Genomic DNA, 13,892 nt, shown 5'->3' on the forward strand with positions numbered 1-13,892 from the left:
GCGAATCCAGTGCCATTGCTTGACTGTCTAGTAATTTACGTTGTCAAGAAACTGATCAATTTCATTTTTAGATGGGTTTATTTGTGGTGAGTATAAAGTTTCATAGAAATCCCTAAAAATGTTGTTTATTCTTCCAGGGTCATATGTTGTGTTCCCCGATAGATCTGTGTTCCCCGATAGATCAGTACACGTTGTCATTAACGTGGCTTCACTCCACATCAGCCACGCCGCTTTGCTAGCTAAAACACGTCGGCACATAAGGACGCTGTCATAGCCTGTCAACCACGTTGATTAGCTGCGTATATACGAATGTGAATCGCATCATTGGCTGGACTATGGGATAAGGTGGCATCGTTCTAATCCCATACGGGAGCAGCCAGTCACTTACTGACTAACACTGCAAAACAGAATTGTTAAAGTATTAATTTTAATTTCAATTCAGGTTAGATTTTTTTTCTGTGTGTGTTACGACCCGGCTCAAAAGCCGCAACATAAAAAAGGAGACGAATACCAGACATACCACACATTGAGATGATTAGGGGCTGCAGAGGGACGTAACACCTCCTCCCTCAAAAGGGTTCCTCTAGGACCCCTAAATTTATTAAAAGCCCCTCTGAAGCCTTCAGGTCCTTGACCCACAAACCTGAAATAAAAGTAAAAGCTAACAGAAGCACAGTGTTCACATTATAGTTGGCATCTGTAAGCATGGATGGGCATGAGGATTTGAAGTTGCCACACTGAACACACACAAAAAGTAATGTGACCAACACAAAGGAGCACAACAGTCACAAACCCAAAATGATTACTTGACCTGCAACAACACAAAACCAAAAGTAGCAACAAATAATCACAACTAAGTGATCTGTTGTCTCCACCACACAAACAGTCACATACAAGTGGCCCTATACCACAACAAGTTACTTTAATCCAAAAAGTTCAGTAAAGCAAGCACACTAGTGACCAACCACAAAATGGAGAGCTATGGCCACACAATGATCACATCAAGGGTGGCTCAGCACCCCTCAGTTTTATTGCCATCACCTGGCCAGCAACACTCACAAGTGATCCAACAAAAGTAGCCATATTCCCCACAACACTAAAGGTCACAGCACAAAACACTCACCACACGAGGATCTCATTAGCATCCATCAACACTGACATTTTAGATGCACACACAGTACACATTATGCCAACTTAAAAACGACCTACCCCCCTCAGCTACAGACCATAATTAATGAATGGTCTCAAACCTCCTGGCAAGTTTGGTGCCACTGATTTACTATGTGCAACTCCCAGCCTAAAACGCTAAAAACAAAACTTGACCTGTCTAGTCTTCAGTGGTGTACCGGGCTCGAGGCAACTTTAAACGCGAACCCGAGAGCAGGCAGCAGACCAGAGATATAGTCTCCTACAAAACTCTGAAGCGTACCCCCACCCAGGATAACCACCAAATACAACAAATTAAAACAACAAAGCAAAACAACAAACAAGTGCTTCAGTGGAAGGGCAGCACAGCCACCCAGCTGAAACACACTTACTAAAGGGACGTTGCTCAATCACAGTGAACACCTTCACTCACCCACTTAAAAGTAAAACAAACTGATATTCAGTCTCCACTAAAATGTCCAGATATCCCGGACGAGCCCCCACTTATGTTACGACCCGGCTCAAAAGCCGCAACATAAAAAAGGAGACGAATACCAGAGTGTAGGTGAGAAGAGGTTTTTTTCTTAAAATGGAATACCAGGTTGGCTAAAATGGCTAGTGCCACCAAGGCAAAGACGAGTGAGCTCCCGGGACACTTGCCTCAGGTATGCTTTTATCCACACCTGACTAGGTGTGGCCAATTAGCACCAGCTGAACACATTGAGATGATTAGGGGCTGCAGAGGGACGTAACAGTGTGCAACGCAGATTTTCTGTGCGCAGAGACCGTGCCAGCAGTGCACAATTGCGCACACGCGCAGCTTAGAGGGAACATTGGTGTGGGAGGAGTTCGGAGAGGCCATGGAAAAAGACTTTCGGACTGCCTCGAAGAGATTCCTGCAAACCGTCAGGCGTCTCAGGAGGGGAAAGCGGTGCTCTACCTGCACTGTGTATAGTGCTGGCGGAGCGCTGCTGACTTCGACTGAGAAAATTGTCGGGCGGTGGAAGGAATACTTCGAGGACCTCCTTAATCCCACTGACACGTCTTCCGAGGAGGAAGCAGAGTCTGGGGATGAGGGACATGACCCGCCAATTTCCGGAGGCGAGGTCACTGAGGCAGTTAAAGAACTCCTTGGTGGCAGAGCCCCTGGTGTGGATGAGGTCCACCCCGAGTTCCTGAAGGCTCTGGACGTTGTAGGACTGTCCTGGTTGACACGCCTCTACAATGTTGCGTGGAGATCAGGGGCAGTACCCCTGGACTGGCAGACCGGGGTGGTGGTCCCCATCTTTAAGAAGGGGGAACGGAGGGTGTGTTCCAACTACAGGGGGATCACACTCCTCAGCCTCCCTGGGAAAGTCTATGCCAGGGTGCTGGAAAGGAGAGTTCATCTGCTAGTCGAACCTCAGATACAGGAGGAACAATGTGGTTTTCGTCCTGGTCCTGGAACACTGGAGCAGCTCTTTATCCTCTCAAGGATACTTGAGGACGCATGGGAGTTTGCCCAACCAGTCTACATGTGTTTTGTCGACTTGGAGAAGGCATTCGACCGTGTCCCTCGGGGTGTCCTGTGGGAGGTGCTGCAGGAGTATGGGGTGTCGATTCGATCCCTATACAACCGTTGCAAGAGCTTGGTTTGCATTGCCGGCAATAAGTCGGACTCGTTCCCGGTGGGTGATGGGCTCCGCCAGGGCTGCCCTTTGTCACCGATTTCTAGGCGCAGCCAAGTGGCGAAGGGCTTTCACTTCGGTGGCCTCAGAATCTCATCTCTGCTTTTCGCGGATGATGTGGTTCTGTTGGCTTCATCAAGTGATGGCCTCCAGCTCGCACTGGAACGGTTGCAGTTGCCAAGTGTGAAGCAGCGGGAATGAGGATCAGCACCTCCAAATCTGAGGCCATGGTTCTCAACCGGAAAAGGGTGGAGTGCCCAATCCGGGTCGGAGATGAGTTCCTGTCCCAAGTGGAGGTGTTCAAGTATCTTGGGGTCTTGTTCATGGGTGATGGGAGAAGGGAGCCGGAGATCGACAGACGGATTGGTGCTGCGGCTGCAGTGATGCGGGCGCTGCACCGGTCCGTCGTGGTGAAGAGGGAGCTGAGTGTAAAAGCGAAGCTCTCAATTTACCGGTCGATCTACGTCCCTACCCTCACCTATGGCCATGAGCTGTGGGCAGTGACCGAAAGAACGAGATCGCGCATACAAGCGGTAGAAATGAGCTTCCTTCGAAGGGTGGCTGGCCTCTCCCTTAGAGATAGGGTGAGAAGTTCGGCCGGGAGGGGCTCAGAGTAGAGCCGCTGCTCCTCCACATCGAAAGGAGCCAGTTGAGGTGGTTCGGGCATCTGACAAGGATGCCTCCTGGGCGCCTCCTGGGTGAGGTGTTCCGGGCATGTCCCACTGGGAGGAGGCCCCGGGGCAGACCCAGGACACGCTGGAGAGATTATATCTCTCGGCTGGCCTGGGAACGCCTTGGTGTTCCCCCGAATAAGCTGGAGGAGGTGGCTGGGGAGAGGGAGGTCTGGGCTTCTCTGCTTGGGCTGCTACCCCCGCGGCCCGGCCCCGGATAAAGCGGAAAAAGATGGATGGATGGATGGAAGGATGGCTCCAAAAGGATGGGAAACACTGCTCTATGGTACAAAATAGACATGACAGGTTGAACATTAGTCTCTGCAGGGGTACAGTTATTTAGTGGCTAGTAACAGTCCAACATGCAATCTCACACACACATCATTACAGTGAGAGTTTGTTTACATTGTTTGTATTATAAAATGACACTAAAAGCATAAAAAAATCTGATCAAAGAACAAAGATTGATGACAGATAGGAGCACAGTGAGGTATGAGACATTAGCAGGAACATGATATCTCTGTCACTCACACTTGGAAAAGTTAGCTGCAGGCTAAACTAACGGGCCTATTTACCAGTAAGATGGCGCACTGTAATAAATGTATGTTGTTTGAAAATGATCGCAGCTGTGGAAATACGAGCCTGGATACAGATAATGGCACGTGAGCAGCACCCTTGCATCTCCAGCTCCTTTTCTGAGCCTTTAATCGCTTCCCGGGATTGCAAACACATTTCAGGTGCTCCACTGCACCATTCAATTGATTTTCCTTACAGGTTGCTATGACCACTTTAGTGGAGACAGAATTTGAAATGGGGCACCACATGTCAAAGGATGGAGCAAATAGTTTGTCTTTGTAACCATGACAGTTGTGTGGATTTTCATCTGAATAATTCTGGCCTGTACTCATGTATTCAGTGATTCTCCAGCCAAAACACATATTGTGTTTGACTTACGCGTTAATAGAGGCTGCCTGACTGTGCCAAGCAGCTGCATATTAGGACCTATTACGTGATTTCATAGCTCTTAGAAAATTGCTCCTATTCACAACGAAACGGCTGGGGGTGGGGCAGAAGTGTTGGGTGGGTGGTGGGTGGCGGGGAGCGGGGGCTGTGGGAGGATGTGACGAAAAGCCCCCAACACACAATCGTGCCTTTTCAATTGGCGATGGCAAGGTTGATGACAACATGACCATTGTGTTATAATGATAACACCACAAAGGCATCTGCCCCCCTCATCAAGGCTTCGCAGCGGCTGCAGATACAATTTAATTCACTGCTCCGTTGACGGCGCTGATACCATTATGTAGCACGTCGGCACAGGGGTAATCACTGTCGTTCCTGAGAGCGGGATGAAAAAAGACAAGCATGAAAAAGAGGGGGGGAAAGATGGAGGGACGATGATGGGGAGGCTGAAACTTACAATTAAGAATGCCAATTGTGATGTGTCAGAGCCCCCTGTGGACTCGTGCTCATATACTTGCAACGCTTCCAGCGCTGTTTATTTACCATGGCTACCAGTAATTATAATTAACACGTCATTTAGTTCGAGGCGCCCTCTCGTAGGTTGCCGAGTCTGGACAGAGACAGAGAAGAGTCTGAGGAAGAAAACTGGCAGCTAAGTGCTATTGAGCGCCTGATACGGAGGACGGCAGAGTGGATATCGCAGAGCGCTGACGTTCATCAACTTCTTAATTAGGTGTCACCGGGGGGAAGGAATTGCCCACGGCAGTGGCACTAATGCTTAATTTCTCCCTCACTCAGCCGTAATGTTTAATTAGTTAAGTGGCAGGGCAGTCTTTAGGGTGTTCTTCTCCTACCGAGGTACGATTGCAGCTTGAAACATTGTTGCTGTTTGGAGTTTCATCAGATTTTATTCCCAATGTTTGAATAAAACTGCTTTAATCACAGAGTTTCATATTAACAGTGAATCGGACGGCTACATGTTCACAGTTACACTCAGCTCCAAGAACCTTTTAGATTCTCAGGAAATAAATCACCTTCAGTGTCTTTAGTGGCGCCAGGGTGTTGTCACTGGGTTTATGCTCTGCTGTACAGGGTCAAACTTTTTCTCTGCATCGATAATCTGACCTTTACTATTCATCCACACCTTATTTTTACTGCCTGGAAGCTTTGAACACACAACAAACACGACAAAAGACAGACGTCAAACAGGTTTCATGTAAAACTTTAAAATTAAGACTAAAGTATGCACAATGTGGGACACAAACTATTTTATTCTTAAAAGTCTAGTTTTGGGGGGTTTGACACATTTCCTGTAATCATCCCTGCTGTGGCCAGCAGCAGGCAGCTTCTGCCAACTAAAGCTCCCACAGACCCTCTTGACTCTACATCCAGGTAACTGTCGACATGTTTACATTATTCAGAGCACATTTATATTTGTATGAATGAAAACTTGAAAAGTCAAAGGAAAAAAGTAAGTGTGCTGAGATTGTTTTTATTGTTTCTGGCTTGTTTTCAGGACTTTGCCTCACAGATCAAACCAGACATGATCAAAAAAGCAGAACGGAAATAAAAGAAGAATAAAACTCCTTAAAAGGGCATACAGTTCAAATAAAGACAGAGGCATTATAATTGGCCTTTTTAAAGGATTAACAAATATGAAATTACTTTCGACCCTGTATATCAAAACAAAATGGGAAATGGAGGGAGGAATAGAGATAAAGGAGGAAGAGTGGACAACAATATGGAAATACAGCAGCTCACAGAGCTGGAGGGAATTTGGGTTTAAAAGCCTGATAAGATATTTTATTACACCTTAGCAAAAATCTCACTATGAAGGTAACCCTCACAAATCACTATCATATTTTCTGGGACTGTCATGTTATTAAAACCTATTGGAAGGGAATACATGTAGCAATACAAGAGATATTTGGAAGTTATTTACCTTTGGAAAGTAAAACTTTATTTTCACAATGGACATTTACAGGATGGAGAAAATGACAGCAGATATGAACTATAAGAGGGACCTGTTTGTATCACAATGGAAGAAATGGATGGACTATGTAAAAAAACGCAGGCCAGATTTTGATTTTGACTGTGTTAAGTACTAGAAGACCAGAGGATATATTAGTTATATTAATGGTAATAAAATCTCACTCCCTACATGTGTTTTTCTTTCTTTCTTTTTCTGTTTTGCTCCCCCCCCCTTTTGTATGGATATTTTAATTGTTTAAAAACAGAAAAAAAGCAAAAATACATGTAACAAATTGTTGAAGCTGATGGTATTGTACAGTTATTCCTAAATGTCAATTAAAGAAAAGAAAAGAAAAGAAAACTAAAACTCCAACAATGTTAGCTTAACTGCTATTATTACATAGAACAGTGTGCAGTTCCAGCTTTCCCACGCTCCTCTCTGCTGTGTGAGCTGCTGTTTTCTCCACCAAACATGGCCTCTGTGGATCTTTACATGAGTCGGGGCCAGCGTTAAACCCAGAACGCAGTTAGCGGTAAATGTGTTGGTCATATATTTCCTTTGCCATTGTCATAGGTAATATCAATTAAAAATCACTTCTTGTCACATTGGAGTACATATCACCATTTAGTAAAGAATTAAATGTTCCCACCCAGGCTGAAGTGTAGCATCACACTTCATGACTCCTAAAGAGAAGCTCATGTCCACCCTTGAAATACTTGCACAACACTCCCCTTTATTAATATTCTTGTTCTTTATCCTTTTCCTCGTCTATTCAATCAGACACGGATGAAGAAAATAAAAAACTGGGTAAATAATCTGAATATCAGCTCATAAATAAATATGAGGTTCAGTGTAAAGTCTCGTTCTAATGAGGTCATTCACTGCTGAGGTGACTCACACACGTGTCGAGTGTTACGGCGCCCTTGTCAGCTGCAGGAATGCATCGTCTTTTAGAAAAACCTAATTATTTTCTTTGTTTCCATCATGACCTTTTGTTCATGAGTTGATGTTTAAAGTTCTTCTTCACATGAGTATAGCCTTTCATATTTCATCAGTCAATACTAAAGACTCGTTTGTAAAATTAACACATATGCTTTGTTTAAACACTGACTTGTGTTTTTTAATAAGCTGTTGTCCTCATAACCGAGTCTGTGAGGTGCTGGAGACAGCAACACCCAGAAAAATATTTATAGCTATTAATACATTTGAGTCATACTATTTAATACGTACACTAACTCTAACATACAAAACTGATGATGAGCTTTTAAAACAGAGCATCGTAACAAATGTATCCAATAGTGTGTAAGCTTAGAATTTAACAACCACGTGTAACACTGAAAAATATTAGTCATGAAATTCCCTCACATCAGTGTTGTAGGATGGGATGTTTGTCATATTCTACTATTTTTATTTGTTCTGTAGCGTGAAATTGGAAAAGCCATTTCCCCTCTTTCCTTTCATGTTGTCTTTTTTCTGTGTTTTCTAGTCTCTCAGATGGTCATTGAAGAGGTCAGCGCCATCCAGGAGAACCTGGAGATTGAGCGAATGTGCAGAGAAAGTGCTGAAGCGCTGGCCTCCAAGGTACAGTTCACCTTAAATCAGGTCTGAACTAATTTCCTATACGTGCTCAGATTCAGTTTCACATTTACTAAAACGCTGTCATTAAAGTAAAACAAGAGAAGAATAAAGTAATAAAATAATGCAATAATGATGTGTTGGTTTAGAACCGGCTTGCCTAAGTAAATGTTAGAGTCCAATCAGTCATTTGTGATGACATTATCTGAGCGCAGGGTTACAATCACAGCGCTCTCTGGTCCTCTGGCGCCGCTGCTGTCCCCACGGCTCAGTGTAGAAAATTGCGTTGGATTCTTCTGATTCACAGCACAATTTTTTGGAGTCCTTGCCAAAATGCGAGTTGTGATTGAAAGTGGGGGAGCCTGGCACACAGTGATTTTGCAGCCCACTGGTGCTGAACTTATCACAGTAATCATTTCTCATTCAATTTCTGCACAAAAGCTCTCACAGTCCACCTGGTTGGATGAGAGTGTGGACAGTTGGAGGCTGAGGAAGAATTACAGTGAAGGTGGACTTTTTTCATCAGAGTAGGTCATCTGCTAATCACGAGGTTGGTGGTTCGATCCCTGGCTGCTCCCCAAATATCCTTGGGCAAGGATAACCCCGAGTTTCATCCATGGGAGTGTGACTGTGTGTGAACGTTGGATAAAAAGCACTTAAGCACAGAAAAGGCGCTCGTGTGAATGAGTGACTGCTGTGCTTTGAGTGCTTCAGGGGAAGAATCAGTCCATTTACACACTGATCATCTGCTGACATTATCACTTACTCATTTGTTCACTTAATTACTTAATTGTGTCTCTATGTTTAAAAGGTTTTTTAACCTCTAAACCAGCAAATAACAAATGAAATTATTACTAGTATTATTTTGAGTATTAAAATATTTGATGTTAATGTTACATCAGGTCTATATGTTTATATTAAAGGAGTTTTACTGCACTGAGCAGTAGACAAATATTCTTATTGATCATAGAAATCTTATGTTTCAGCAGTGGCCACAAAACATATCTGACTCCTTATGTTTCCTGACCCCCGCCTGCACAGCTACAGTGTCACACACAGAACTTCTTCCACACAGTGGAGTCCTGCTCGCCTCCTCGTGAGCAGCTCAGGGTGACAAAGATAAGGTGGATGATATGTTCCCACCTCAGATGATCAACAGTTCCTGTGATTAAGGATCAGCTCACTCTTCTGTCATCTGTTGTAACAGGCCTACTATGCCTCCCTGCTGAATCTTTACCAAAGATCAGTACCAACTGTGTGACCCCCCACGGGAAGCTCCGGGCTTCCTGTGGGGGGTCACACAGTTGTTCAGATTAAACCACACCTGATGCAGACGTTAGTTGAGGTATTTATACTATCCATGTAACGCCAAATGTGTCATATTTGATACAGGAGACTTTTATATCATCAGTGGGATTTATTTTGCCTGAAAAATTAAAATTAAATTGCACAACACACTTACCAACTGTAGCAAATATGATACAAATATGATACAAACTAAAACTCACCTATGAAAATATTGAATTTTTACATTAGTCAAATATTCAATCAAAAGTTCAGAATATGTCTGTGAAGGTTCTCAGTCATCCAGGTCATCGTAGTCTAAGGAGCTTGGAAAGAAAAGCGTCTGGACTTCTTTAAGTTGCTTGAAGACGTTTCACCTCTCATCCAAGAAGCAACTTCAGTTCTGAACTGAAGAAGCTTGTTAGAATTGTAACTTTACCGTTTTTAAGTAGCCTTTTTTCTCCAGATTCATGAAGCACTGTTGATAAACAGACTTCTATAACTTTACTAGTCACATAAAATAAATCTATTCCAGTTGCATTTACCAGCAGTTACCAGGAGTCCAACTTTAGAAAGTTGAGATATTTACAACCATTAAATTGGTCAAGTAGGCCGACGTGAAGCTTGAGCCCCTCCCAGAGTAGAAAAAGGTAACGTGAGTATGAGGTAATAAAAGTTGACTGTTAGTGTCTGTTCACATTTTGAGTCTCCACATGAGCTACGAGGCTTAAGAGCAGCTGCAGTACGTAGATTTCCACTGCAGTATCTGAAGTAGGTGTTACTCTAACTAGTCCTATACAAGCTGCTTTTCTTCCTAATTTACTTTTTAAATTTTGTTTTGTAAAATAAGCGTTTCAAACTACTGACAGAGAATCAGATGTGACAAACTGTATTTGTCTTGAAATGTTGTCGAGGATTAATTTGAATCCCACTTCCAGCTGACTGAGCACAGGACAGACATCATGTATCAGGCTTTGTCCAGTGAAGCAGCTGCTAACAGGTAGCACTGTGCTATTTCAGGCCTGACGATTGCAATGAATTATGATTTCCTAAGAATAGTGGCTAAAAGGCTGCTTGGTGGCAGTCTAAGTAACGACTCTCCTTCAGGCTTTATTTGATGTGTTCGCTCTGCTTCACTAACGGCTTCTTTCTTCATATAAAGCAATGTCTATAAGCAGACACTCCCTGTGCTGTGGGTGTGTGGGGCGGACAGCAATAGTCCTTGATTAGCTATTTCAAAGAATAAATCCATTTATTAATTATTAACTTACTTATGTTAAAAGCATCACGTTTGTTCACCATAAATTCATAAGCAGTGTGAATGGAGTACAGTCTGAGTATGAAACATTACGCTGGCCTTTCAGCAGCAATACTCCAAAGTCACAATTCCTGTGCACACTGTGAAGGTGTTAACGTGGGTTTATTACTCATTTGCATTTAAATCAGACCTGGAACACACCACGACGGCAAGTTAAACTCTATGTTAATTTCTGTGTCCCCAATGATGGTAATTTTGCACAACAAATGTTTCCAAGGCTGCTCTGAAAGAAGTTTAGAGCAATTCTTTAACTCATCAACATTTTGATTTAAAAGAAGCTGGAGGGGGTTAGCAATTTACAACCAGTCAGAGGAGAATGTGGTTTTGATGCTTAATGTTTTTGTGTCGCTGTATGATCAAGGCTGTGACTTTGTAATGGTGACCTCCAAAGACAGCGCTAGCCGACTGTTATGTCAGCCTCCATTCATCTAAGTATGTAATTTTAGATGTACATCTTTCACCAATTGTAGATTATTATCAGAAGAATGTGATTCTATGTTATGTATTGTTGATTGCATTTCAGAAAAAAAGATGTCGTCTGAAGGGTGTCATCAAAAGATGGAATTGCTGCAATCCGCTCTCACCGGGATGCCATTAATAAATGCTTCTTTCATGGCTCCTGTTTTCTATTTCCTTTACTTTTTTCTTCTCTTTAGGGGCTTTTCTTCCTTCAGATGACATCAAGAAGCGTGCATAAGAGGCATCTGTCCCACTGCCATGGCTTTCATTCATGCTTTATTTACCAGTGGTCTCCTTAAGATATATATATATATATATATGTAGATAGATCAAACACTAATCAAACACTAAATGTTTATACGTGTTAGAAGCAATAATCGATATCACAGAAATGTAAATACACGTCAGGATCTAAGAGGAGAGAGACTTGCAGCCTTTTGTCTTTGTCTGTTTGCAAAACTCTAATGACGTCTTTTTCTACACCTTGCATACATCCTGCCATTATGCCTGATTGCAGGTCCAAAGAAAAGAGGAAATCAGAGCATCTGATCTGCCCTGTTTTTCCACTCAGCTGCCTCGTTTCTTTAAATGTTGTGGTTAACTACAACACATACATGCACAGATCTGGGAAATGAGGAAAGCTCAGTTTATGTTGGATGCCATCTTTCACAGACCATATCCTGAAAATCCTATAAGTAGTTTTTTCTGTCGCAGCACCACATGGTCTCGTAATGTGTTGTGGTAAAAGCGCTCAGCCTGAACAGCTTTAGCTGTTTATAACCAAAACATCTGCAAAGGACTTCATTTCCAAGAGTCTGTTTTTTATTGTTACATTAGTTATGTTAGCGGGGTAACAAAAGGTGTGTACACAAGCAATAATAGGGAAGTAGTAATTCTTACCATGCTATTATCAAAGTAGCTACCAAAATAAGTAATTATCTTTTATCAACAGTAGTTACAGCTGAATTATGTTACATTGGAATTCATGTAAGTGGGTAATAACAGCTTTGTAATATTGTTTCTACTTTATTACCCCAATATTATTAATAAGCTGTGTCACCTGCCCAAATAAATCTAAATTCTAAATAAAGTATGATGCTGCATTTCAACAGAGAAGCACACACTCCTGTAGGAATGATTATGACGGAGTGTGAAAATATTAACAGCTAAAATGAATTATTATTCCTTCTACAGTAGCAGTACTGCCATGTTGTACTGCAGTTCTGTGAGCGGACTGTCCGAGTTGTGTTGTGTAGCTCGGCACAAGCTTATGTTCATTAGATGTTGGTGGTCTACAGTCTACTGTCTACCTTGTATAAAAATCCACGAGTGCTTTGTTACCAGGACAGTTTACTTCAGCTAGGACGTACAGTACATTAGAAGATATTGTTTTAATAGAAGTATCAGTACTTTGGTGAAAACAGGCAAAATATGATTTTAGCTTAACTTTGTTTCCTGTAAAATGAATTTGCCACAGATTATGTGAAACGATGAAGACGTGATTAAAGTGCAAATGTTCAAGGCATTTCTACACTTTAGGTGTCTTTATGGGTTTATGTTTGTAAGAAAACCCAAGTGACATGTTGGTAGATGTTTGCACACTTTGCATAGAAAGTGTTGGTGTCAGTGTCATTTTATTCATTTGGTCAAATAAACCATGAATGCTGCTTTATAACACACACACAAAATCATCTTATTCTGATAGTACATTACATTTCCTTTGTCTGCCTGCATGCTACAGCTGGACAGGCAGAACCGCTCTCTGAAGAGGAAGAGTATGATGTTGCTGTCTCACATCAGCCCTGAGACCATTGCTGATATCGACCTTAATGATGAAGCAGAAGAGAGTGAGGACCTGCATGCATCGAGCCAAGACTGCCTCTCTCCTCAGTGCTGCACCTCCATCTCAGGTACTGGCTCCTCCTCCCAGATCATGTAAAGCATACACTGTATACTACACACTGTGCTGACAGACTTCACCTACAGCATTCATTCATTCACCAAAGAGTATTTGAACACAAGAATGTATTCACTGGTCACAAGGAGAGCTGTGAACGCACTTGTGCATTGGTACATTTACTTGTTAACTATCTGCTGGCAGTGATAAGTTACTGCGTTTCTGCTTGTCTTGGTTACACATGAAGAAGACAAACTCTGGGTTAGAAGATGGATACATGAAGAAGGGAATGTACCACTGAGGTGAAATCTTGTTTGGAAATGGATCCATGAGCTTTGTGTTTGACACTTCATTTTACAAGGACTTTACTCAAAGTCTTCACATGGCACATGATGTGAGTTTCTCACATATTTGAATGAGTGGAAATCAAATTACCTGGATTCTAGAAGTCTGTAATGGTTTGGTCGGTGTGTTTATGGAGCGAACCCAAAAGCAGACAGACGAAGAGTAACGAAGAGAGAGCCGTTTTATCGGACTGAATACCAACAAACAAAAACACAGTGAAACAAGAGAACTGAACTAAAACCTAAACTGGGAAAACTAAACAAACTCTGTAAACTGTGGCAGGAGACATGAAACACGTAGACGGGGAATAATCCTGAGCTTGAACAGTTGTAACAAAACACTCTGAAAACAGACGACCTGACACTGAGGACTTAAACACAGGAGGGGAAGGAGGGAAGTAGAAACACAGCTGACACAAATGAAGCATGACCCCACAGGGGAAACAAAACTAAACACACTGAACGTGGGAGCAATAGACCTTTCAAAATAAAACAGGAAACATGGAGATGCAGACATGACAAAGCGACAAACATCAACCAGACTAAAACTCAACTAAGACAAACTAATATACCAGAACTCTTCTCATTAGTAATCA

The 13,892-nt window shown here is 42.6% G+C and overlaps 1 protein-coding gene across 1 annotated transcript in view; it reads left to right on the forward strand.

Annotated features, from left to right (window-relative positions):
* The window catches only part of shtn1 (shootin 1), a 40,796-nt gene that overhangs the window by 10,859 nt on the left and 16,045 nt on the right, over window positions 1-13,892 (forward strand). The window contains exons 3-5 of the mRNA XM_065471866.1: window positions 2,988-3,179; window positions 7,906-8,000; window positions 12,797-12,965. Coding sequence (XP_065327938.1) covers window positions 2,988-3,179; window positions 7,906-8,000; window positions 12,797-12,965 — 456 coding nt within the window. The remainder of the gene's footprint in view (window positions 1-2,987; window positions 3,180-7,905; window positions 8,001-12,796; window positions 12,966-13,892) is intronic.

This window comes from Pelmatolapia mariae, linkage group LG13, assembly GCF_036321145.2.
Source record: "Pelmatolapia mariae isolate MD_Pm_ZW linkage group LG13, Pm_UMD_F_2, whole genome shotgun sequence".
NCBI classification, from domain to species: Eukaryota; Metazoa; Chordata; class Actinopteri; order Cichliformes; family Cichlidae; genus Pelmatolapia; species Pelmatolapia mariae.